The sequence below is a fragment of the Narcine bancroftii genome, chromosome 2 (genome assembly GCF_036971445.1).
Source record: "Narcine bancroftii isolate sNarBan1 chromosome 2, sNarBan1.hap1, whole genome shotgun sequence".
NCBI classification, from domain to species: domain Eukaryota; kingdom Metazoa; phylum Chordata; class Chondrichthyes; order Torpediniformes; family Narcinidae; genus Narcine; species Narcine bancroftii.
In genome coordinates this window covers 337587290-337612566 of record NC_091470.1, presented here as the reverse complement: position 1 = coordinate 337612566, position 25277 = coordinate 337587290, and the positions used below count along the sequence as shown (strand labels likewise).

General features: G+C 40.0%; 1 protein-coding gene across 1 annotated transcript in view; it reads left to right on the top strand.

Moving 5' to 3' along the window:
• The window catches only part of LOC138755715 (serine/threonine-protein kinase OSR1-like), a 114222-nt gene that overhangs the window by 68954 nt on the left and 19991 nt on the right, over positions 1–25277 (top strand). The window contains exons 7-11 of the mRNA XM_069922172.1: positions 4214–4315; positions 5123–5256; positions 11440–11488; positions 18740–18805; positions 19048–19170. Coding sequence (XP_069778273.1) covers positions 4214–4315; positions 5123–5256; positions 11440–11488; positions 18740–18805; positions 19048–19170 — 474 coding nt within the window. The remainder of the gene's footprint in view (positions 1–4213; positions 4316–5122; positions 5257–11439; positions 11489–18739; positions 18806–19047; positions 19171–25277) is intronic.

Genomic DNA, 25277 nt, shown 5'->3' with positions numbered 1-25277 from the left:
AAACATTCTTTCCACATCTACTCTCAAGGTCTTCAAGTATTTGAAATGCTTCTATGAGGATTCGCCCCCCCCCCCACTCAATTTTCTGTACTCCAGCAAGTACCGTCCAAGAGCTGACAATCATTCCTCATGTACTAGCCCTTTCATCCCTGGTATCATTCCAGTAAATCTTCTCTGAACCCTTTCCAACGCCAACATGTCTTTCCTCAAAGTGCCCAAAACTCTACATAGTACTCCAAGTGAGGTCTCACCAGTCCTTTATAGTCTCAACATTACATCCCTGCTATTGTATGTTATCCCTCTAGAAATGGATGCCAACGTTGCATTTCCCTTCCTCACCATTGATTCAACCTGGAAACCAACCTTTAGGATATCCTGGACGAGGACTCCCAAGTACCTTTGCACTTTGGAATTTTCTCCCCAACTAAATAATAGTCTGCCCATCTATTTCTTGTACCAAAGGGCAACACTTGCCAACATTGTATTTCATCTGCCACCTGTTTGGCCATTCTCCTAATCTATCCAAGTCTCTCTGCAGCCTTTTGATATCCTCGGCACCACCTTTCCTATCACCTGCTTTGGTATCATCTACAAACTTAGACACAAAGCTATCTATTCCATAATTCAAATCATTTATATACAATGTAAAAAGAAGCAGCCCCAATAACGACCCCTGTGGAACACCACTGGTAACAGTAGCCAACCAGAATAGGATCACTTTATTCCTATTCTGTTTCCTGCTGATCAGCCAATGCTCCACCTATTCTAGTATCCTTTCTGTAATTCCATGGGCTCTTGTTTAGCAACCTTATGTGTGGCATCTTGTCAAAGGCCAAATGTACAACATCCAAAGCATCTCCCCTGTCTATCCTTGTAATCTCTTCAAAAAATTGTAATAGGTTTGTCAGGCATGTTTTTCCTTTCAGGAAACCATATTGACTTGGGCCTATCTTTTTGTACACCTCATCCTTGGCAATTGACTCCAACAGCTTCCCAGCCACTGACATCAGGCTAATAGGTCTATAATTATTTTCTGCTGCCTCGCTCCCATCTTAAACAGCAGAGTGACATTCACAACCCTCCAGTCCATCAGGAGAGGTGAAGGATGATGGAGAGAAAGAGTTGATTGGCAAGTCCTAGACAAAGAGGAAAAGAATGTTAGATGGAGGAAGATGAGTCACACAGTGTGGAAAAGGGTGATGGGTGGAGGCAGAAAATGCCAATACTGGAATTGGAGTTATGAAATACAGACCTGGGAGACTTGCCCTGGCTGGTCAGACTGGGCATCTCCTCCACTGTCAGAGGGGGGAAAAAAAGTACAAACAAGTTGAGCCATTACCAAAGAAGGGTAACTGGCACAGAAGTTCGAAGTCTTTATAGATGCTCCACAAAGCAATATACCAATCTGCATTTGATTTCCCAAATTGAAGAGATGTCTGCTCCCACTTTAATTCTTCATTGCGCTCTTGTTCTCAATTTGTTCCATCTGTGGCCATTGGTACTATTACAGTAAGACTCAGGTAGAGGAGTAGCACTCCATCTTCTGTCTGAAAGTTGCAGCCTTCTGAACTCTGAATACAACAATTTCAAGAGCTTTGATTTCTCAGTCTGTATCAGTCACTTGTCTGATATTGGCTCTGTTTGTTTTTTTTTATTCTTTGTTCCTCTTGAAGTGGAAGATTTTGGAATTTGTATGACCTCAAAAGTGCATTTCTTAAGTTGTAGATATTAAAAGCAATGCATATTACAAAACAAAATGGTCTTCCTTTGTATTTTTTTATTGAATGCATCAAGGAAATGATCACTGAATCATTTTTAGTATTCTGTTCTTTAATCTAAGATCTTATAGATGTATTTCAGATTCAGATTTATTATATCACATACAACCCTGAGATTCCGTTTCCTGCATGCAAAAAAAATCTGTACACAACATCACATGTAAACAATAAAGAACTGTAAATGGATAATGAATGTAAACAAACTGCAATGCTGAAAGAACAAAAAAAATCAAAATGCAAAAGTAAGAATCCTTAAATGAGTTACTAATTGAGTTTGTTGTTGAGGAGTCTAATGGTATAGGGGTTCCTGACCTGGAGATATGAGTTTTGTGGCACCTATATCACTTTCCTGATGGCAGCAAGAACAGAGTGTGTGGAGGGTGGTGTGGATCCTTGATGATTGGTGCTGCTCTCCAATGGCAGTGTTTTCTGTCGTTGTTCGTGATAGTGGAGAGGGTTTTGTCAGTGATGTCCTGGGCTGTGTTCACTGCCTTTTGGAGGGCTTAATCCTGTTCCCGTACAAGACCATGATGCAGTCAGTCAGCATACTTTCCACCACACATCTGTAGAACTTTGCCAGGGTTTCTGGGGTCATTCCAAACCTCTGCAAACTCGCGAAGAAGTTGAGGTGTTGACATGCTTTCTTCACGATTCCATTGGTGTGTTAGCCTGAGGAAAGATCCTCTGAGATAGTGACTCCCATGAACTTCCTCACCCTCTCTGTCTCTGATCCCCAATGATCACTGCATTGTATACCTTAGTTTTGGTAACATTGAGTGCAAGATTGTTGTTGGTTCACCATTCAATCAAGTTTTCCCTCCTGTATGCTGACTCATCACCTATCCCACCCCAAACACAGTTCTTACTCAAATGTGCTAACATTTAAATGTTGAATCATTTTCTAGGTTTTGCACTTATTTTTAATGATATAAAATAAACTATGCTGACATACATTTTTTTTTAAACTTGGTTTCCATCTTCAGCTTGGCAATCTCTCATACTTTTATTTTCAATGATTTTTGCTGTTACAATCTTCCTGACAACCACTTTCTTCATTGTTGAGATTAAAAAAATTCGGATGCTCTTCACTGGAGCTCAGAAGTGTGGAACTATTCATCTCCAATAGTTTTCCTTCTATGTTACAAGGGTTTGGAAAAAATATGGTAGCACTTACACTTACATTCCTACCTGATTTTCCACTTTTCCTTTGAAGTACAATACAACTTTGATTATCCAAAATCAGATTCTCCGGTATCCTCATTTATCCAAATTTTTTTCCGGAGCCTAACTTACCTCACAGATTGGAAAAAAAATCATCCGGCATAAAGTTTGAACGATGATTGTCCTCGTTTCAGGTAACTCCCTCCCTTCTCTTTCCTTTACTTTCCCCTATTGACATTTCTCTCCACTCTCCCTCTCAAACTGCATGCCACTATCTTACAGCCGCAAGCAATCTGAAGAATCCCTTCTGGCATCATCAAGAAGAGCGGCCTCCCAGGCAGGAGCAGGGATGTCGGGCTCCCGGGCAAGAGTGTGACCTTGGGCATTCCCTCCCCTCCTATCTTCTTCTCTCCCTCTCTCCTCAGCACACCAGATGCTGACACCAATTCCGAATCCTCCCCTTGACCTGCTTTCACTGAGATGAACCCAACTGCTGCTGCCAATCCCCAATATGAACCCACTGCTACTGCTGATCCCCAGGGAGGCTTCCCAGGCAGTGGAACATTCATTGGTGAGTTGGCAGGCTCCTGTCTCCCCGGTCAGTGGAGTTCCCAATGCTGGAGTCCCAACTCCAAATCTTCCCCAGTGCCTACCTCACACCAGTGATCGATGGCCGCATTGGGTTCGTGTTGGTGATTGGAGGCAGCCAGCATTTTTTTGGTGAGAATTAAACATTTTAATGCTTAAAAAGCCTTCTTGTTTGATACAAATGATTTGCTAATACTATTGGGCTGTTTTCTAAAAGTGACCAGTTCTTCGAAAAAACCATTTATCTGACATAGGCCCAGTCCTGTCCATTTCAGATAATCAGATTTGTACTGTTCTGCACCCAATGTTATTTGTCATGTGGATTTATTCCTTTAAAATATGATTCTCTTTCAGTAAAATTATCTTGATGGTCAACTTTACAAGCCAGTTGACCCAAAGCACTTTACTGCAGGTGTACTTTAAAAAGTAAGAAATTCAGTAGCCAATTTGTAGATGAGCTCTGAAATGATGCATCGAGACTTTTACATCTGGATCTAGAAGGTGGGCAATGTATGGGTTATATATAGTATTAAATAAACTGAAAACTTTGTGGGATATGATTTTGCATATGCAATCTTTTGACTCAATGTACCAGTTGAACCATGGAAAATGCTGAACACTTAAGGAAGACATTACAGTTCTGGTGGAAACAATATGTTGATTGCATTCATGCTTTTCTTCGACAGGTTAAAGGATATGACTTCAAAGCAGATATTTGGAGTTTTGGAATTACGGCCATTGAACTAGCGACAGGCGCAGCTCCTTATCATAAATACCCACCAATGAAGGTAAGAGGCCACTCTGCCTCTCAGTTGTTCCTCTGTCATAATGAAAATGCAGGAAGTTTCATCCTCGAGAAAAGCCTATTCCCCACTTAACAGCACAGAGCAGGCCAATCACCAATTTGATGTTTTCACTGTCGAGCGGTGCAAAACTAATTTAATTTATTTGCCCATTGGCAACAAAATATTTTATCCAGCTTACTATTTAAAAATTGTAATTGGAGGATAAAGTGGACACAGAATTGGAAGGTCAACTCTTTAAATATGAAATTAGCACCTATATTAATCAAAATAAATGCTTTGGAACAATATATTAACTGTAGTATGCTTGAAAGAAGATGGATGACTTGGAACAATGGTTCTCAGAGCTTGACTTCAAAGTGGTTTTCCTCATATCTTTTCTTTTTCTCTGGAAATCTGAGATTGCCTCATTAACGAACAACTCCACCATTGTTGGATCATGTTGCTGCCTGGATAATAGAAGGTGCATTAAATGGAGCATGGTTTTTTTTTTACATTTTGCCCTTATATTTGTGCATCTCGAACACCATCATCTGAATCATTGGTTAGTTGGCAAATACTAGCTGCCTGCAGCACATATAGTCAGGTATGTATAATAAATGCAGTGTGTTTTCCAGCTGTTTTCTGTAATTATGCAGCCTTGTTGCCTCTTGGGAGAAATGAGCCCATCTGGTTGACTACTTTTTAAACCAAAATTACTTGAAACATTTGTGCATCAATGACCGTTATTGCTTCAACGTAAAGTTAATTTAAATTTTCCATGTCAATTTCATCATTATTTTCATTGCTCAGGTTTTAATGCTAACTCTTCAGAATGATCCTCCTTGTTTGGAGACTGGCGTACAGGATAAAGAAATGGTCAAAAAATATGGAAAATCCTTTCGGAAGATGATTTCGCAATGTCTACAGAAAGATCCAGAAAAAAGGTGAAGATCAGAGTTCTACTCTAGTTTTTGTTTCTATATTCTGAGATTGGAGATCAAATTTTTGAATTATGGGGCTTATTGAGGGAGAAACCACTTACTGCAATTATAAAATCCTGCTTATTCTGTAAATCACTTTGCTTGTGGCTTTGAAACTGATGTGTAAGAACCAACTAATTTGCATTCATAACGATAGCCATTTTAAATAAGTCGATGTTGCTTCATGGCAGGATAATCCAACAATAACTGACCTTTTAATGCTTTAAACTTAAAATTGGTAAGATTAAAAATGAAGTTATTTAATCCTGTCCATTTAGATAGGATGCATTTTGTGATAAGACTATGTGCATATGAGTGAGGAAGAGTGAAGATGGACCACACTGCTGCAAGTGAATGAGTTTGATTTTATGGTTCGTTTGTATTTAACTATCCTTTACTCCCATTTTTTCCTAGAACAATTGTTTTTGCTTTCATTTCAACTGACTTGGTCATTAAATAAGCTCGCTTTGCTTCAGTTTACTCTGTCTTTAAATGGATTCACTTTTCTGAGGAACAACTGCAACTGCTGGAATCTTGACCAAACAATGAATGCGGGAAGAACTCACCAGGTCGTGAACATGCATGTTGTCCATCTAGTATGCTACACTTGGTGTGGTCTCTGTTGTCTGTGAGATGAAATGAAGATTGGCTGACTACCCTCTACATTTGGCTCTAAACTTGAACTTCCAGTATTTTAAGTCCCCCCCATCCATTCCAACGCCAATACATCTGTCCTTGACCTCATTCATTATCAGGGTGAGGCCAAATACAAACTGAGAAACAAAATATCATTTTCCTCCTGGACAGCTTAAACCTAACTCCATGAACCTCATTTTTTTTTTAAATTTGGGCTTTTCTCTAACCCTCCCCACCCCCGCCTGCCCCGCCCACAAACCTTGGTCTTGCCATGATCTCTCTTTTCCCTGTCTATCCATCTCACACATCTGTACAATACCCTATAACTTTTTGACCTCTCCCCAACTTCTTTCCTGCTTCTCCTTCATAAACATATTACCACCTTTTTACTTTAGTCTCAATTTCTACCCAGGATGCTCCCTTACCTGCTGATTCCCTCCAGCATCTCATTACTTGCTTATTTTTCTGATTAATTTGTTTTTCTTTGGTATCCAATCAAATATATGAAGTGGAACATCTATACTACCACCATCTCCCTAGTTGATGTACTATTGTCAACAGATTCTCAGTAAAAGATTTTAGATCAAAATATTTACTGCAGAAGTTTTTTTTTTGCTTAAGCTCATTTGCTTCAGCTTTGAAATCTCTCCACAAATCTGTCGCTTTCATCCTTTTAAAATATACTGTACTTTAAAACTATTCCTCTCAGTCAGACTTCTGGTCATCTCCCAAAATAACTATAAACTTACCTGTCGTTAAAGTGCATTTTGTCTGTTTATGTGCAAAATGCAGCAGCTAGATACGCTTAGAGAGATGAACCAAATTCCTCAACTTCCTCTCCTGAAGGGGATGAGCACCGTTCAGCATTGATTTCCGTAGTTCCTTAGCTCCAAAACTAAACTAGAGGTAAATGGCATAAAGAATCCCTTTGTCTCTTTACCAATATTTTTTTTTCTCTGTGCAGAATGTACTAACTTTCTTTATCAAGCCTGGCATTCATTTTGCTGAAGTTTTTAATTAAAGCATGTCATGATACATATGCCACAGTTGTCACTGTAGTATGGTCCAGTATGTCATCAGTGCCAACCTGGGTTCGGTGTGGCTTTGAGTCAGAACATCACTTCTTTCTATCTTGTTAAGAAATACTGAAACATTTTTAGTCGATGCTTCAGAACCTGCTGAGAGAATAAATGAACCTGCAGGAAGAGGAATGCTCCCTCATCCTAGCCAGTGGTTATCTAACAGACAGCACTAAAAGAACTTCTGTACATTCAATGTCGCTCGAAGAAATTACTGCAGCAAAATGACAGTGTTTCAAAATGACTGAAGCTGTAAAAGGGCTTTTTGATGTCTTGATTTTGTGCACTGCCCAATATTTTAGTACATGTTCCAGTTAGGATCGTTAACCCTTTAGACCAGCCATTTTTAATCTTTCATAATTTATACTCTGGACTGAGTCCATGGGTAAACCAGAGTTGGTTGATCTGTTTAGTCAGTGAAACCACATTATATCTGGCCAGTCACTGTCCTGTTCATACCCTATATAGTTCTAGATAATTAAACAGTAATTTTGAATGTTCTTGCCTTTACTCACAGTTCTTTTTTTTTGTTTTGTGGGACTTGGCAAAGGAGCTGTTTTTACCCCAACCTTTTCAAGGATGCACTTTGCATTACAAATGCCAGTGCGAACCAGCTGATGTTTTGGTATAAAACCAGTCCGGAAAATCCGGGACACAGAGTCCAAAGGGTTAATTACTCTGCCTCACACAGGTACTTGCTGTCAATATCATAGAGTTAACAACATAGCTCAAGGTTAAAGTAAATGGGAGACTGGTACCATGTTCAGCAGGATTGCTAAGAGACAATTTTAAAAATTGGTAAATGAACTTGAGAGGAAATAAGAATGCTTTTGCTCTGTAGGTTATGAATTGCAGAATGAGTGGTGGAAGCAAGTTAATGATAGCTTTAAAAGGGAATTTGATGTATGCTTATAAAGGAAAAACAAAACAATCATTAGTTCACAAAGAAGAGAATGGGAGCATACGTGGCATGAACACAATAAACTGATTTTCTTTCCTGTAATGTTAACCAAAAGCTATTTTGCTGCTTTCTGAGAATCCGTAGGAAGTCCTATATAATTGATTATGTTGAGTTACGTTTTCACACTTGGCGGGAAAATAGTGGTAGGGTTTTCAAAACATATAGCTGTTGTCCAGATGCCCAGCTTCTACCTTGTTCCCTCTGCTCCAAAATGGACCTATAACCTTGAATACAAGCAAAATCCTTGAGTGAATTAATTGAGCATTGATCACCGAGCACTCACTCTGCAGATCAAAACCTTTAATCGCACTAAATGCTAATTGTGGAGCACCTCTTAATTTTCGATCCTTGAAAGATTTGAATTATCTATGTGGATGAGCATGCTTAATGAATTATGGTAATTCACTGGACTAAAGATTACGAAGACCATCATGCTTTAGAACACTCCACCAGTTTTCACAATCCATGATTTTCCTGGGGTTAGGTAGATTACATTAGGAAATTCAAACCAACACACAATTACATTCTAAAGATCATTTGAAAATCAGTGTTATTTGCCTTTTTTTGTATTATTGTATTTGCTTGTAATCCATCATATTTTTTTAGATAATATCCTTTCAGCATTTGTGCAGAATTCCAAGACTTTTGGAAAAACCAAACTTAGATTGTCTAGGGATGCAATGAACAGTGTCTACAGCTGTTGGTTGAGAAAGCTCATGTTATTTTAGCTGCTTTATCTTGTTTCACTCGCCATATATTTTGATCATGAGTCACTTCATAATCTATGTTGTAGCACTCTGCTTAAGCCAGTATCTTCAGAATAGCAAGTGCCCTCATGGCTTTGGCTTTTTGAATGTTATTCAGCCTTCATAAAATGTGCTGATTCAGTTGATACCTTCCATCTGACTTTATTTGCTGTGAAATAATCAATTCAAAGGATCTGTCATCAAGTAAAAATGGAAGCTATTATTCTAATAGCATTTCAGACCCAGAGGAATTAGAAGTAGAATTTTTTTCTAATTCTCGAGCTTTCATTGATTGTCGTTTGTTTCATATCACGTGGATTTTCAAAACTATTGATATTTTTGATATAGCAGGTTTGATCTGAAAGGGTGCACCCAATTTATATTATGTATAATCAAGGTTTTATTTGAAATGTTCAATTTTTTGGTTTTTTTCATAATATCTTAGATATGTGTGTATTTTTTAATTAAATTCTAAATGAATATATTTTTAAAAAACAAGTATATTTTCAAAACAATATTTGATATATTTCAAATAGACTGCAAGTTCAGCTAATCAAAAAACATCCATTTCTGTCTTGGAACCATAGAACATTATAGCATAGAAGTAGGCCTTTCAGCAAGTCTATGCCAAGTCCCATTGATCTATACCCATAGCCCATCCATATTACTTATCAAAACTTTCCTTGAATGTTGTAATCGAATCCACAGCCACCTCTTCTGCAGGCAGCTCATTCCACTGTCTCACCACCCTTGGACTGAAGCTCCACCTAATGTTCCCTTTAAGCATTTTGCCCTTCATCCTAATTCCCTGTCCACTAGTTCTTGCCTCATCCAACTTCTAGCAAAGAAAAACGTCTGCTTGCATTTACCCTATTTATACCACCTTAACTGATTCAACTATTCCCTTTAACTTAACTCCTCAAATCTGGCAACGTAGCTCGTCAATTTCCCTGCACTCTATTAATCATGTTGATGTATTTCCTCTAGGTAGGTGACCAAAACTGCATGCAATACTCATTTGTACTCAAAGATAGCCTCATCAATGCCTTGTACAACTTCAACATGACATCTCAATATCTGTTAGTCTTGCATTCAATTCTGACAGGAATATACAAACTCCGTACTCTCAAAGTTTCACCTCTGAATGCCCCAAATTTGGCCTGTGTCCTGTACAATTTCAACATGACATCTCAACTCCTATACTCAGTACTTTGAATTATGAAGTGTCAAAATGACCCTTTCTACTTGTGAAGCCAAATCCCTCTGTTCTACTGCACTCTGCAGTGCCCTACTATTTACCGTCCTGCCTTGGATTGCTCTCCCAAAGTGTAATACCTCACATTTGTCTGCATTAAATTCAATCTGCCATTTTGCAGTTCATTTTTCTAACTGCTCCAGACCTTTCTGCAAGCTTTAAAATCCTTTCTTGCTGCCCACTAGAACTCCAATTTTAGTGTCATCTGCAAATGTGCTAATTGAATGTACCAGCTGGTCATACATATCATTAATGTAGATGACAAACAACAAAGGACTCAGTACCAGTCCTTGAGGCACATCACTAGTCACAGGCCTTCAGTTAGAGATGCAATCCATCCACTACTACATCTCCTTTTCCTGCAAAATCAAGATCTAACAATATACTACCTCATCCCGAATACTGGGCAACTGAACCTTCTTGACCAAACTCACATGCAGGACCTTGTCAAGGACAACATACATGGTTTTTTCATTATCAACTTTTCTGTTAATCTCAAAACTCTAAAATTTGTTAGCTATGACCTACAACCTTTACCGGATTTCACACTGTCTATTTGCCTAAAGACAGCAAGCACCTCCACTTCTGTAATCATGAAGGTTCATGACTTCAGTGCTGTTTTTCATCACTTTTATAGATTCTTGTGTCCATCTCTCAAATTAATACAGATGGGGAAAATCCATTTAAGATCTCCTCCATCTCTTGCTTCCATACATAGATGAACTCTCTGATCTTCAAGAGGTCAAATTTTGTCCCATGCTATCTTTTTGCTCTCAATATTTCTGAAGTAGCTTTTGGAATTTTCCTCCACTTTATCAACCAGAGCCTCCTTGTGTCTTTTGGTCATCCTGACTTGCTTCTTGAGGTTTTTCTTTCATTTCTTGTACATACATAACTCATTTGTTCCTTGCTCCCGAAACTGCTATACACTGACTTCTTAACGAGGTTCTCAATATCTCTCGAAGGAAAGGTTAGACTTGCCTTTAATTCTGACAGGAACATAGAAACTCGGTGCTCTTAAAGTTTCACCACTTATCAAAAGCACTTTTGCCAGAAAACATCCTGTCCCAATCCATACCTACCAGATCCTTTCTGGAACCATCAAAATTGGCCTTTTTGCAATTTAGAATCTCAATTCAAAGATCAGACCTATTCTCTTCCAGAATTATCTTGAAACTAATGGCATTATGATCACTAGATGTAAAGTGTTCCCTTCTAGTATAATAATTAAAGAAACTTTCTTGAATACATTTGATAAACTCTAACCCTTTAACAGTATAGGAGCCCTAGTCAATATGTGGAAAGTTAAAATTGCTTACTATCACAACTTTGAGATTCTTGTAACTGTCTGCTATCCCTCTCCAAACTTGCTCCTCCAAATAATTAATCTTAATTAGTCTTAATTAGACATTTATATTTTTTGATTAAATAGTCTTCATTAATTTTAATTAGATTTTATTTTTATTCCAGACCTACAGCAGCAGAATTTTTAAAGCACAAATTTTTCCAAAAAGCAAAGGTACGTGTTTTTTTAATATTTTTTGAAAAAAGACACGGCAATTGATGCACCTGTGCAGCTCTGTTGGTGAAACGCAAGAGTCACCTGTGTATCACACAAAGGTAAGTACTGAAAGTAATAAACTAAGATAGGAATTTTTACTGCACTCAAAAGCCTATGAATACAAACAATCCCAGGATTTCCCAAACACTTGTTGCTAAGCTAGTGTTCCTGTTCATCTCAGCAGCAGCTTTGTTTATGTAGCTATTTATATTCCTAATGTTAACTGCTACTGATGCCAAATATGCAATTGTAGTGAGTGTGCTCACCGAGTGAAAGAACGAGGCCAGCAGTCGGTGGGCTTGTTGGAACTCGTGAGGTTTATTTTGAATAATGCACTGCCAGTTTTTAAGGCATTCAAAGCTCGCACCCCACACGCTGGAAACTAAATCGTCATGACATAAATGCACTACCTGTGCCATACAAACCCCGAGCTTCTACTAGAGAAGAAGACCGCGTGATTTCATCTTTGATGCGGGTGCTAACACATGAAGCCAGTTCGCCTGGCCATTGTGACAGATTATGTTGTGTTTGTATTGTATATAGATATGTTTTTGGGAGATAAATTGAGGCAGGTTTTTTAGGGTAAGTCACATACAAACATTTCAAAACAGGTCACCTTTAAAATTCTGGAGCTCTGCTTATGCCAGAGAGGGTGGCTCCTGGGGGCCTTTGCAAACACTTTGGGCTATGCCCAAGAGACTTCACTAATGGATTGTTGTTTTGAAAAGCAACACATGAAAGCGATTGGAGGAGTAGTTCGGAGCCACAGGCTGTCTGAGTGCAGCTTGCTGTTCGAAGAGCGTCATGTGGTTTTGCAGGCAGAGAGAGTAAAATGGCTTTTTTTTTCTGTGGGTGTGCGTGCGTGTATGAGAGATAGATCAGGTCTGCAGTGCTTCAGTCAGCAGCAGCAGCTGGAATAGGACAAGCCGGAAAGCTTGTGGAAAAACCTCATTTGGAAGACTGGTTGGGAGTGCTTAGTTCAGCCTGCTAAAAGCCCTTGTGGTTCATGCAAGAAGAGAGAACTGGCTGCCTCATGTTTCACTTGAAATAAGAGAAACAAAAAGGCACTCTGTGCTGACCTGAAAGAAAGAGGTTATCATCTGGAAAACCCTGATAGGGCAAATTTCTTCGGCAAGACACTGACGTGGCTGATTAAAAGAGATCTGTTTGTGTCCAGGAGCAACAAATCTCTTTCTGAAAACCAACAACAACCTTCCTGAGTGGTAATCATTTACCTTTCAAGCACCAAAGCCTGGTGAACTTTATAAAGGTTAAATTCTGTGCACAGTCTAAGAATTGCCTGCAACCAGTGAACTTGGAGGAATGAAAAGTGAGCTTGGACTGTGAATCAAAGAACATTACTGAACTTACGCACACATTATGTACACATGCTTAGAATTAGAATGGGGTTAAGTTAGGTTAGTTAAGTTGATAGTGATGAGATAAAATTTGATCCTATATTCATGTTTAAAGATAATTAAAAGGAACTTTTGTTTAAGTAACCATTTGTCTTGGTGAATGTCTATTGCTGCTAGGTTTTGGGGTCCCCTGGGCTTGTAACAATATGTTCATTGCCACACAATCTTGTTTTTGAAGAAGAACAGCAGGGACATGGGATTTTCAATTCTGTGTTCCTAAAACGGAAATGTTCATGTAATGATATCAAAAGTTAATGTACTGTGGACAAATTGCATTTTTGTATCCAACATTTTGAGTGACTCTTTCTTAAACCAAATGAAATTAGCCATGAAAGGTGCCCTCCTAAATAATTGGGAAGTAATTCCTCTGACCTGTCTTTGTATTCATTCCTACAGAAAGAGGCTCTGAATAGTGTGCGGTTCCAGATACCTACCCAGATAGCCCTCTGTACTGTGTAAAATATTTATTCCACCCTCTCTTTAAATTTCTCCCCCACCCCCATTCACCTTAGCACATATGACATTTTTGCCCTGGGGAAATGATTCTGACCATTAATACCTCTCATTATATAATCTTCAGGTCTTCCCACAGCTTCCTACACTCCAGAGAAAACAAGGCAATTTTCTCCAAAATCCCAGCTTTCAAAAATAGGCAACATCCCTGTAAACCTCATCTCTGCCTTTTCCAAAGCCTTCACACCCCTACTGAAATAGACCTACCAGAATTACACACAGTACTCCAGGTGCAGCCTAATCAAATCTTTGTGCAGCTGTAATATGAAGTCCTCTCTTTGATACTCAATGCTTTGCCCAGTGAAACCAAGCTTTCTTTCCATTTCTCTCTACTTGCATGTCCACTTTTAAGGAACTCTGAAACTGGTCCCCATGGCCCTTCAACCCTACCATTGACTGTATACGTTCCTTTTGCATTTGACCTCTCACTCTCATCCAGATTAAACTCCATTTGCTTTTTTTTTGCCCTTATCAATACCTGATTCATACCCCATCATAATCTTTGATAGCCCTCAACACTCTCCACTGCTGTGGTCTTTGTATCAACTGCAAACCTACTAGCCCACCTCTACTTTTCCCATGTGTCATTTCTATGTACCACAAACAATAGGGGTCCCAATACCAATCCCTGTAGAACACCACTGGTCACAGGCCTCCAGCCTGAATAATATCCTTCCACAACTAACCTCTGTCTTCTATGAGCTACCCAGCTCTGTGTCCAAGCTATTTACTCACCTTGGATCACTTGCATCTGCACCTTCTGGATCATCTTACCATGAGAAACCTTGTCAAACACCTGACTGAAGTCCTTCTAGACAGTGTCCACTCCCTGACCTTCATCAACATTCTTTACATTCTCTTTTTTTTAAAATAAACCAACTCTGATTGGTTGGGCATAACTTGCCCCTCACAAAGCCATGTCGACTGAACCTGATCTGACCATGACTTTTCCAATGTGCATAAATTCTATCCCCAAGTATCCTTTCCAATCGTTTCCCTACCAATGATGTGGTTTACTGGCCTGTTACGTCCAGGATTATCCTCTTTCACCATCTTGAGCAAAGTTACAACATTACCCACTCTGCAATCATCTGGGACCTCTCCTGTCATTTGTGAGGCTGCAAAGATTTTTGTTCAAGTTCCAGATATCTCTTCACTTGTCTCTTTCAATAACTGGGGACATTGTCCTTGAGTGGTCCCATCCTCATTTTCTTGTGTTTAATAAAAGTATAAAATGCCTTGGAATTTTCTTTAAACTGGTTTTCCAGGGACATCTCGTTGCCCTTTTTGGCCTTTCTATTGCTTTACTTAAGTTTTTTTTTCTCTAACCTTTGTATTCCACCAGGGCCCTGTGTAATTGTAGCTTCTTAAACCTTGCATATGTCTCCTCCATCTTGACCAAGTTCATGACTTGTCATTGGAGGTTTGCTTAACTTGCTCTTCTTTATCTTTCCTTCATATTGGGACATGACTGTCCCAGTTGTTAATAAGTTGGTCCTTAAACAATGGCTACATGTCACTTGTTGGCTCACCTGATAACAGCTAATTCCAATTAGCACCCCAGCTCCTGTCTGATGTTGATTTGCCCTCCCCTAATTTAATACTTAGCTACAAGGTCCAAGCTTATCCTTGTCCAGAATGATCTTGAAAGTTAAGGAATAGTGTTCACTATTCCCAAAAATGTTCTTCCACTGGAACTCCATCACCTGCTGGGCTCATTTACCTACGCAAGGTCTAATATGTTCCCCTTCCTAGTTGCACCATCTACATGCTACTTCAGTAAGCTCTCCTAGATGCATTAACAATGTCCCAGTCAATATTGTGAAAATTAAAGTCTCCCACCACAATGGACCTGTTGCATTTTCAGCTTTCCTCAATCTGACTATATATCTGTTTTTCCATCTTTTGGTAGCTAAAAGATGGCCTATAGATTAGTCCAATCAAAGTGATCACATCTTTCTTATTTCTAAACTCTATTCATACTGCTGCAGTAGTTCAGGCCACCATTCGTCCTCACTAAGGTTGGCTGCGACACACGCTCTGACCCCTGGCTGCGCTGCCATCTCTTTTACCTCCTTCTCAATCCTGTCTAAAACCATGAAACCCAAGAACAGTGAGCTGCTAATCCCGTCCCACTTGTAGCCATGTCTCCGTAATGACCAAAACATCACAATTCCAAGTATCGATCCAGGCTATAAATTCATCTCCTATCCATAATAATACTTGCATTAAAATAAACACACTTAAGCCCTCGGTTTTGCTGTGACCATTCACACATCAGTTCTTGTCCCTTGTTTTGGGCTTGCTTGACCAAGAGTCTGCCTTCAGCTCAACGCCTGCACTTTCTGTCCTGTTGCTCAGGTTCTCAGCCCCCTGCCACATTAATGTAAACACTTCCCAGTAGCACTAACTAACCTCCCTATTAGGATCTTGGTTCTCCCTCCAGCTCTGTTGCAAAAACACACAGCTGGTCTCATAGCATTTGTAGGAGATAAAGATATATTACTGATGTTTTGGGCCTGTGCCATTCTTCAAAGTATATACAAAAACAGGAAGGCATTTGAATAAAGACTAGAGAGAGAAAGATGGAAGAATGGGAGGGGGAGGAATCCAACCAACAGACAAAAAGTTGGATATGATAAGGTGAAAATTGATTTTGCCTCTGTTAAAGGAGAAAGAGAGGAAAGAGAGAGAGACAGGTGGGGGAAGAAGTGGGTAGTTTGGGGGGGTGGAGTTTAATGGAAACCAAGGAAGTCATTGTTCATACCATCTGGTTGGAGGGTGCCCAGATGAAAAATTTGTGGGTGGTCTCAATCTGGCAGTGCATGAGACGATGGACAAACATGTCAGCAAGGAAATAGGGTGGAGAATTGAAATGGGTGGCCACTGGGAGATAAATCGCATAGGAATTGGATGCATCTTGAAGAAGGGCTCGGACCCAAAATATCAGCAATGTGTCACCTCCTATGGACACTGTGAGTCTGGCTGAGTTGCTCTAGCATTTCTGTGTTTTTACTACATTCACAGCATCTGCAGACTTTCATGTTTCACTCATTTCAGGTGTAAGACAAATCACCTGTACAGGTTCCTCCTTCCTTGGAAGAGTCCAATGATCCAAATGTCTGAATCTCTCCCTCCTGCACAAGCTTATTAGCCATGCATTTAACTGCACTATTTTCCATTTTATTACTTGACTAGAACGTGGAATAGATAATAATCCTGAGATTGCTACCTTGGAGTCTCGCATTTTAATTTACTGCCCAGCTCACTGAACTTGTTCATCAGAGGCACATTTCCCTTGCTACCTCAGACATAACTTCTGGCTGCTCTTTCTCTTTTCTCCCAATACATCCTGTACCTGCTCAGACACCACCTGGCACCAAGAAGACAACATTTTACTGTGGAGTGACTCTTGCTGCTATAGAAACACCTATTATACCCCACCATTGTTGGTCTGCCTGACCTCAGACTTTCCCACTGAGCCTCAGAACCAGTCATGGTACCAATGTCCTGGTCACTGCTGCTACCTTCTGTTCTCTTCCTCGCCCCCCCTCCCCCACTGATGGTATTGCAGTATACTTGTGTGATAGAGTATATAGATAAGTTTTTGGGAGGTAAATTGGGAAAGATTTGTTAGAGTAGGTTACATGCAAACACTTTAAAACAGATCTTATTTGAAATATTGGAACTCTGCCCCGTGCTAGACATTGGCTCCACAGCTTTTGCAAGAGCTTTGAAGAGTGCTCAAGAGACTTCACTAATAGATTGTTGTTTACAAAAGGCAACAGATGAAAGATCTTGATGGAGTTGCAGATTGTCTGGAAGAGAACTTGTTGTTCTAAGAGGGGCATGTGGTTTTGCAAGCAGAGAGAGTAAAATGGGCTTTCCCCAGAGAGAGAGAGATCATTCTACAGTGTTACAGCCAGCAAGAGCAGATGGGACTAGAACAGGGCAAGCTAGCAAGCTTTTGGAAAGCCCTAATTTAGAAGACAGCCTGGTCAAAGCCCTTGTGGTTCATGCAAGAGGAGAGGACTGGCTGTCTAATGTTTCACTTGGAATAAAAGAAACAAAGAGGAACTCTGTGATGACCTGAACAAAAGAGGTTAGCATCTGGAGAACCCTGAAGGGGCAAGTTTCATCAGCAAGACACTAAAGTGGCTGATTAAAAGGAGCAATAAGTCTCTCTCTAAAAACTGACAAGAACCTTCCTGAGTGGTAACCATTTACCTTTCAAACACTAAAGCCTTGTGAACTTTATAAAGGTTAAATTATGTGCACAGTATAAGAATTGCCTGCAACCAGTAAACTTGGGGGAATGAGAAGTGAGATTGGTCTGTGAATCAAAGAACTTTTCTGAACTTACGCACACATTACATAATGTGCACTTAAAATTAGAAGGGGGTTAAGTTAGGTTAGTTAAGTTAGGTTAGTTAAGTTAAAGTTTGATTCTATTTTCATGTTTAAAAATAATTAAAAGCAACTTTTGTGTAAGAAACTATTTGTCTTGGTGAATATCTATTGCTGCTGGGTTTTGGGCTCCTCTGGGCTTGTAAAACTTGTTACTGAGGGGAATGGCTACAGGGGAATCATGCACTGTCTGCTTTGTCCCTCTTATTCTTCCAACTGATCACTCAACTGCCTGTAGCCTGTACCTTGGGTGTTACCACATCAGCATAGCTATAATTCTTTCTGATTTTGTGTCTCAAATGATCCTGAGGTCATCTATCTCCAGCTCCAATTCCTTTACACATTCATTGAGGAATTGCAGGATCTAGTCACCAGGGGCACTCAAAGTCACCCTGATGTCCCAAATCCAGCAGGAGGAGCAGACTTCTGCCCTGACTGACATTCCCACTGTACTGAGCTAAGTTAGACTTGGTCTGAAAAGCTTAAAAAACTTGTCTGTGGTTATCTGACCATCTACTTGGTCCTCTTTGCCAAAGCTTCTCTAAACTCAATTACTACTGTTCTCAAAATGGCCACTATACTCTACCTACTCTCCTTTTATTGGGTGCTGTGCCTCCAAATAGCCAATCACAATTCAGCTCATTCTCATCAAAGCACTAGTTCAGCTGATCATTGAACTCTGTTTGGACATTTTAGCTATAAATTTAACTTGCTGATTCAGTTACCTGCTCAGTGAGAAAACTAGTTCAAGTAACTTTCAAGATGGCATTCACAAAGGAGAGTAGTTAACCCAGATTACTTGAGAGAAATGCTCTGGAATATTAATTTGTATATGAAATATATTAATTACAACTTCTTAATCATTTTCCAGAACAAGGAATATCTTGAAGAAAAATTGCTAACCCGAGCACCTACGATAGCTGAAAGATCGAAAAAGGTAAATTTTCTTCTTTTTAATTTTCCAAGGTAGAGCTCCTTTCTAAGTTGCCATTCTACCAGGAATCGATCAGGTAAAAGAGTCCAGAGAATGTGGGAAGAGTTGAGAGTAGAATTTAAACATTTGTAATATTGTCTGCATTTAATTCTACTTGACTATGTTATTAAAATTCAAGGGAGATAGGAGTATGTAAAAGTATCTGCTCGAGTCTTTTTCTGAACTGAAACCATGGTGTTTATCAGGTGAGAAGAGTTCCAGGCTCCAGTGGTCGATTACATAAAACAGAAGATGGTGGCTGGGAATGGAGCGATGATGAATTGGATGAAGAGAGTGAAGAAGGAAAGGCCGCAGTTTCTCAGTTACGGGTATGTGTTTATAAACCGAAATAAGATTGTTAAAAAATTTAAATAATTTGACATCTGGCTCATCCGGTAATGTTCACTTCCAACTTGCAAGGGCCCTGATTCTTGTGCTCCCTTTAAATTTACTTGGTTTACTGGGAAATTTATTGTAATAACTTGCAAAATAACTGAGTTGAAAACAAGTGCGGGAATAAAACCAGTGATCAACGAAATCTACTAATTTGGCACAATTGGCATAGCGGTTAGTGCAACACCTTTACAGCACCAGCGATCAAGACTGGTTTTCAAATACTGCGCTGTCGATAAGGAGTTTGTACATTCTCCCCGTGTCTTCCCTGGAGGCTCTGATTTCCTCCCACAGTTCAGAACCTACCGGGGGTGTAGGTTAATTGGGTGCACGAGCTTGTGCGCTGAAATGGCCTGTTACCATGCTGTATGTCTAAATCGAAATAAAAATTTTGACATCATCAAAATCCCAAGTGTGCCAGATTATTGGTGTTTTATACTTAGTGACAAATAGTCTTCCAGACACTTTACCCAAAGGAATGTGATGATGATCTAATTTTAGATTTACTGTCAGAGTACGTGCATGACATCACATATAGCCCTGAGATTCTTTTTTCTGGCAGACAAGGCAGAAGTACCACTTATTGATAGTGCATTTAAAAACAAAATGCACACATGTAAAGAAATGTAAACTGCAATACAAAGAGAAAAAAAATCAATAAAGTGCAAAAATAAGGGTCCTTAAACGAGTCCCTGATTGTTTATTGTTGAGGAGTCTGTTGGTGGAGGGGTAGCACCTGTTCCTGAACCTGGTGATGAGAGTTTTGTGGCACCTAGACCTCTTTCCTGATAGCAGCAAGAACAGACCATGAGCTGGGTGGTGTGGTACAAATCTCAGAGAGATTTGAGGTGTCAGATAAACTGAACTTGTTGTTGATGATTCACTCCTTCCAAAATGAATAGCTGTATACGAGTACCAGGCTATTCAGGAATAGCAGTGTTGCAAAAGTTTTCTTGTGGAACAAAGCAATTTTTTTAATTGCTGGTTTATTTTGTTGAGATCCAAAGCAAGGTGAAGCATGGAAATATTGTTAGGCTACTTCTGGAGTTGCTCAGGATATATTTTGATTCCTCTTCCATTGTTCCTCCACTCTTTCTCATCTTACATTTTAATGCAAAGCTTGTAACTTTGGTGTTAACTCACTCAGCCTCCCCACTATATCAAACTGTTTGCCTGGCATCTGGTTCTAAATGAGTTTTTTTTTTCTCTTTCACTGTTTGTATAATCACTGAAACGTTGAGCAAACTTTAAATTTAGTGTTGAGGCCTAGTTTATATCAGCTGCTTGTTATGTTTCCTGTATTGTGAGAAGCAAAACACAGCTGTATATTTTTCTGCAGCTAAACAGTCAGAGGTTCATACATTCATATGAATTATGAGCAAAGAGAGGTTGATCAACCCTTATACCTGTTCTGCTCTTCGGAAAGGTCACCATTGATCTGACTACTTCAACCTTGTATTCTTGCCTCATCTCGATGATGTTTCACCCCTTTGAATTATTTTGACAGGCAGAACTGGGTAGGTTTTTGGTAAGTAGACACTCTTCTTTGCTGCCCAATGAGGAAGAATTACACAAATTTGTGATCATCTGAAACAGATGAGTTTGCCTTTCTTTCTGATGTAAATCTTCAAGCACAGGGATAGTGGTTTATGATGGGATTTGGCAGCAAGGAATGAAAGGCCCAGTTTGAAGGACAGATTTTTCATTTGCTTTTAGAAAAGACTCTAAGAACTCATGTGGGTATTTATTAGATAGACCCCATAATAATACTTGTAAGAGTGTAGGAAGATATGAATAGTAAGAGCTTATCGAAAATAAATCATGGGTATTTTGATCTATATATAGACTGGAAACATCAACAGTGAAAGATGGGTAAGGTGATTTCATCATGTTTTGTAAGTTGTCATTCTTGAGCCAACAATGCAAAGACAATTCAGTGTGAAGGCACCTCTTGCAAGTTCAATGATTATAATATAATTGAATCTTGCATTCTGTTTGAAGGATGGAAGATTGGGTTGTATTTTAAACTTAAGGGCAATAATGAGGTAATGAAAGAAGAATGAAATGGCTAGCTAGTTTGAGTTTAGTCAGTCAAGACACAGGGGTGGGTATTTAAGGTAATCTTTCAGAATACACAGACAAGATGCATTCTGTTAGGAAAGAAGTAAATATGTGGTGCAGATTAATTAAATAGCTATATTGGGTCAGCGTTCAGTAAAAAAGATGCATGTTGAATCTGATAAAATCAAGAAGGAAAGGAGGAGCAAGAAAATTACAATCATTAGGGTAGTATTACTGGGTGAATTATTGTACCTGTGAGCTACCAAGTCTCTTGGTCCTGATAGACCTTATCCTAGAGAGTTAAAAGAAGTAATCAGTGAGATAGTTAACCCATAAAACAGAGGAGCAGAAATAAGCTATTCAGCCCATCGGGTCTGTCCCCATTTAATCATGAACCCAACAGCTTGGCCTCCCCATAATCTTTGATGTCCTGGCTAATCATGGATCTATCAATCTCTGCCTTAAATATACCTAATGACAGCCTCCATAATCACCTGTGCCAATAAATTCCATAGATTCACCATCCTCTGGCTAAAGAAATTCCTCAGCATCTCTATTCAAAGCGGAGACCCTTCAATCCTGAAACTGCACCCTCTTGTCTGAGGTTCTCCCACCATGGGAAACAGCCTTTCTACATCTACTCTGTCCATACCTTTCTGCATTTGAAATATTTCAATGAGATTCTTCCCCCCACCCCCAATCTACTTCTCCTAAATTCCAAAGAGTACATGCCAAGAGTTGTCAAATGTGCCTCAGATAATATCTTTCATTCCAGAATTATCCTTGTGAACCTCCTCTGAATTTTCATCATGCTTTCTTAAATGAGGAGCCCAAAACTGATCACCATGCTCCCAAGTGAGGTCTCACCAATCAGTGCCTTATAAAGCCTTAAATCGCATCCTTGCTCTCATATTCTATTCCTCTTGAAATGAATGCCAGCATTGCATTTGCCTTCTTCACCACCAACTCAACCTGCAAGTTTACCTTCAGGCTATCCTGCACGAGGACTCCCAGGTTCCTTTGCAACTAGGTATTTTCAATTTTCTCCCCATTAAGGAAATAATCTACCCATTTAATTTTTATATCAATGTGCTCGACCATACACCTTCTAACATATTTGATAGCCACTTCTCTGCCCATTCTCCTAATTTAAGTCCTTCTGCAGCCCCTCTGTTTCTTCAACACTACCTACTCCTCCACCTTTGGATAATCTACAACAGTGATTCTCAACCTTTTCCTTTCCACTCACATACCACCTTAAACAATCCCTTAATAATCTGAGCTCTGTTGGCATAGGGATTACTTAAAGTGGTATGTGAGTGGAAAGAAGGTGGTTGAGAACCACTGATCGACAAACTTAGTCTCAAACCTATTCATTCAATAATCTAAATTATTAATATTCAACATAAAAATAAGTCCCAACACCGACCTCTATGAAACACCAATGGCAACTGGGAGCCAACCAGAATATGATCCTTGTATTCCGACTCTCTGCTTCCCACCAATCAGCCACTGCTCCATGCTAACATTTTTCATGTCATTACCATGCCCTCTTGTTAAGTAGTCCACTGTGTGACAACTTGGGAAATGCCATCTGAAAATCCAAAGACATAGCATCCACTGCATCTCCTTTATGCAGCCTGCTTGTCACTTCTTCAAAGAATTCCATAGCTTTATCAAGCAAGATTTTCCATGGCCTATCTCGTCATGTACCTCCAAATACTTTGTAGCCTCATTCTTAGCAATCAACTCCAACATCTTCCTACCTACTGACATCATGCTAACCAGCCTATTATTTCCTTTCTGCTGCTTCTCCCGCCTTGAATAGTGTAGTGATATTTGCGATTTTCCACTCCTCCAGGACATTTACCAGTATCAATTGATTCCTGAACAAACATTACAAATGCCTCCACAATCGCTACTGCTACTTCTTTCAGAAACTGAATGTATAATCCACCTGATCCAGGAAATTTTTCCATCCTAAGACCATACAGCTTTCTGAACACCTTCTCTTTTGAAACAGTAACTGCCCTCACTTCCCTTCCCTGATATCCTTTGATATCTGGGGCACTGCTCATGTCTTTCACAGTAAAATGCAAAATACTCATTTAGTTCCTCTGCCATTTCCTCATCTCCCATTATCATTTCTCCAGCCTCATTTTCTAGTGGTCCTATATCTACTCTTGCCTCTCTTTTATTCTTTATATACTTAAAGCTTTCTGTATCTTCTTTTATTTGCTCACCTACTTTCATACTTCATTTTTACCCTCTGTGAATTTTGCTACCTTCTGTAAATTTGGGAAAAAAAACTTCCCAATCTACCCACTAATTTTTGTTTCCTTATATGCTCTCTCTTTTGCTATTATGTTGGCTTTGACTTTCCTTGCCCTTTCTCAAGGCGATGCTTTCCTGGTCAGCCACAGTTGTGACATTTTTGCATTGAAATATTTTCCCTCTTTTGGTATGCATTTATCCTGCACCTTCCTCATTTCTTACAGAAACTCCCATCTATTGCTGTTTTGCAATCTTTAATTGACTTTGGTCTTCCCACTCAAATACCAACACATCTGACTTTAGTTTTCCTTTGTTAAATCTCAAATTAAACGATCATGTTATGATCACTGCCCCCTAATTGTTCCTTTACTTTAGCTCTCCAATTACCTCAGGTGCATTAAACAACACCCAATCCAGTATAGCCAATCCCCTGTGGGCTCATCAACAAAAAGCTCTAAAAAACCATCTTGTAGGCTTTCTACAAATTGTCTCTCTTTAGATCCAGTCCCAACTTGGTTTTATCAGTCTACTTTACACATGTCAAACTCTGGCCCGCGATATAATTATATTTGGCCCGCAAGATCATTTCAAAAATGTATTAGAGGTGGCCCGCTGGCCGCCGCACTAGTATAGCGCATGCACAGCTAATACTATAAATCCCAGAATGCATTGGCGTCAGCCCGCTAATCGCCCCCACCTCCTCTGTTTACGTTGCTGGGTCTCACCGTGGACTCTGGTATTGGGTCCTGGCCGGTGTCAGGGGAGCCAAGGCCGCTTCCCAGCGCCCGGAACCGGAGGCTTCGGGCCTGACCTCGCCAGGACCGTTGCCCACTCCCCTTCCCTGCCGCAGGCCGACCCGCGACTCACGGTGTCGGGGCCGCTGATCCGCCGAGATGCCACCCTGCAGCGAGAGCCGAAGCCCCCGCACTGTCGTGTCCCCCCGCCTGCCCTCTCACCGCAGCGCGGCCTGGCCGGTGTCAGGGGAAGCCAAGGCCGCTTCCCAGCGCCCGGAACCGGAGGCCTCGGACCTGACCTCGCCAGGACCGTTGCCCACTCCCTCTCCCTGCCGCAGGCCGATTCGCGACTCACGGTGACGGGGCCGCTGATCTGCCGAGATGCCGCCCTGCAGCGAGAGCCGATGCCCCCGCACTGTCATTGTCCAACCCGATCGCCCGCAAACCCCGCCCTCCCGCACACAGGCCTGAGTAAGTATTATGAACTTTAATCTCAGGATAAAACGATCTTCCAATAGTTTCATGTCACAGTGATAAATATATTCCTGGTTAAAAATGGTCCTGCACCTGGATACAAGCTCATTAGGCATAAAACTTGAAAAGTGTGTAAATCAAAGGATATCTGTACCAATGGAAAAAGGGCATGGCAAATAACCCTGCTAGAGTTCATGCCCACAATCAGTCACCCATTTGATTGTTTCAGGAATCATGTTATTCTCCCACATTCTCAATAGCCCTCAGATTTTACTATTCGACAGCACACTAGCAACATTTGACAAATCCTCTATAGAGAAATATTATTTATTGAATATTTTATTTCTCATTTGTTAATAATGCTTCTGGAAAGAATTTATCCAAAACTATTATTAAACATTTATTTTAATAAGTAAAAGTTTAACATTACATATGTTGAAAGAAGAGAAAACATGCAGATGTTGTTGAAAATTTTCAATAAATATTTAGTTCGGCCCTTG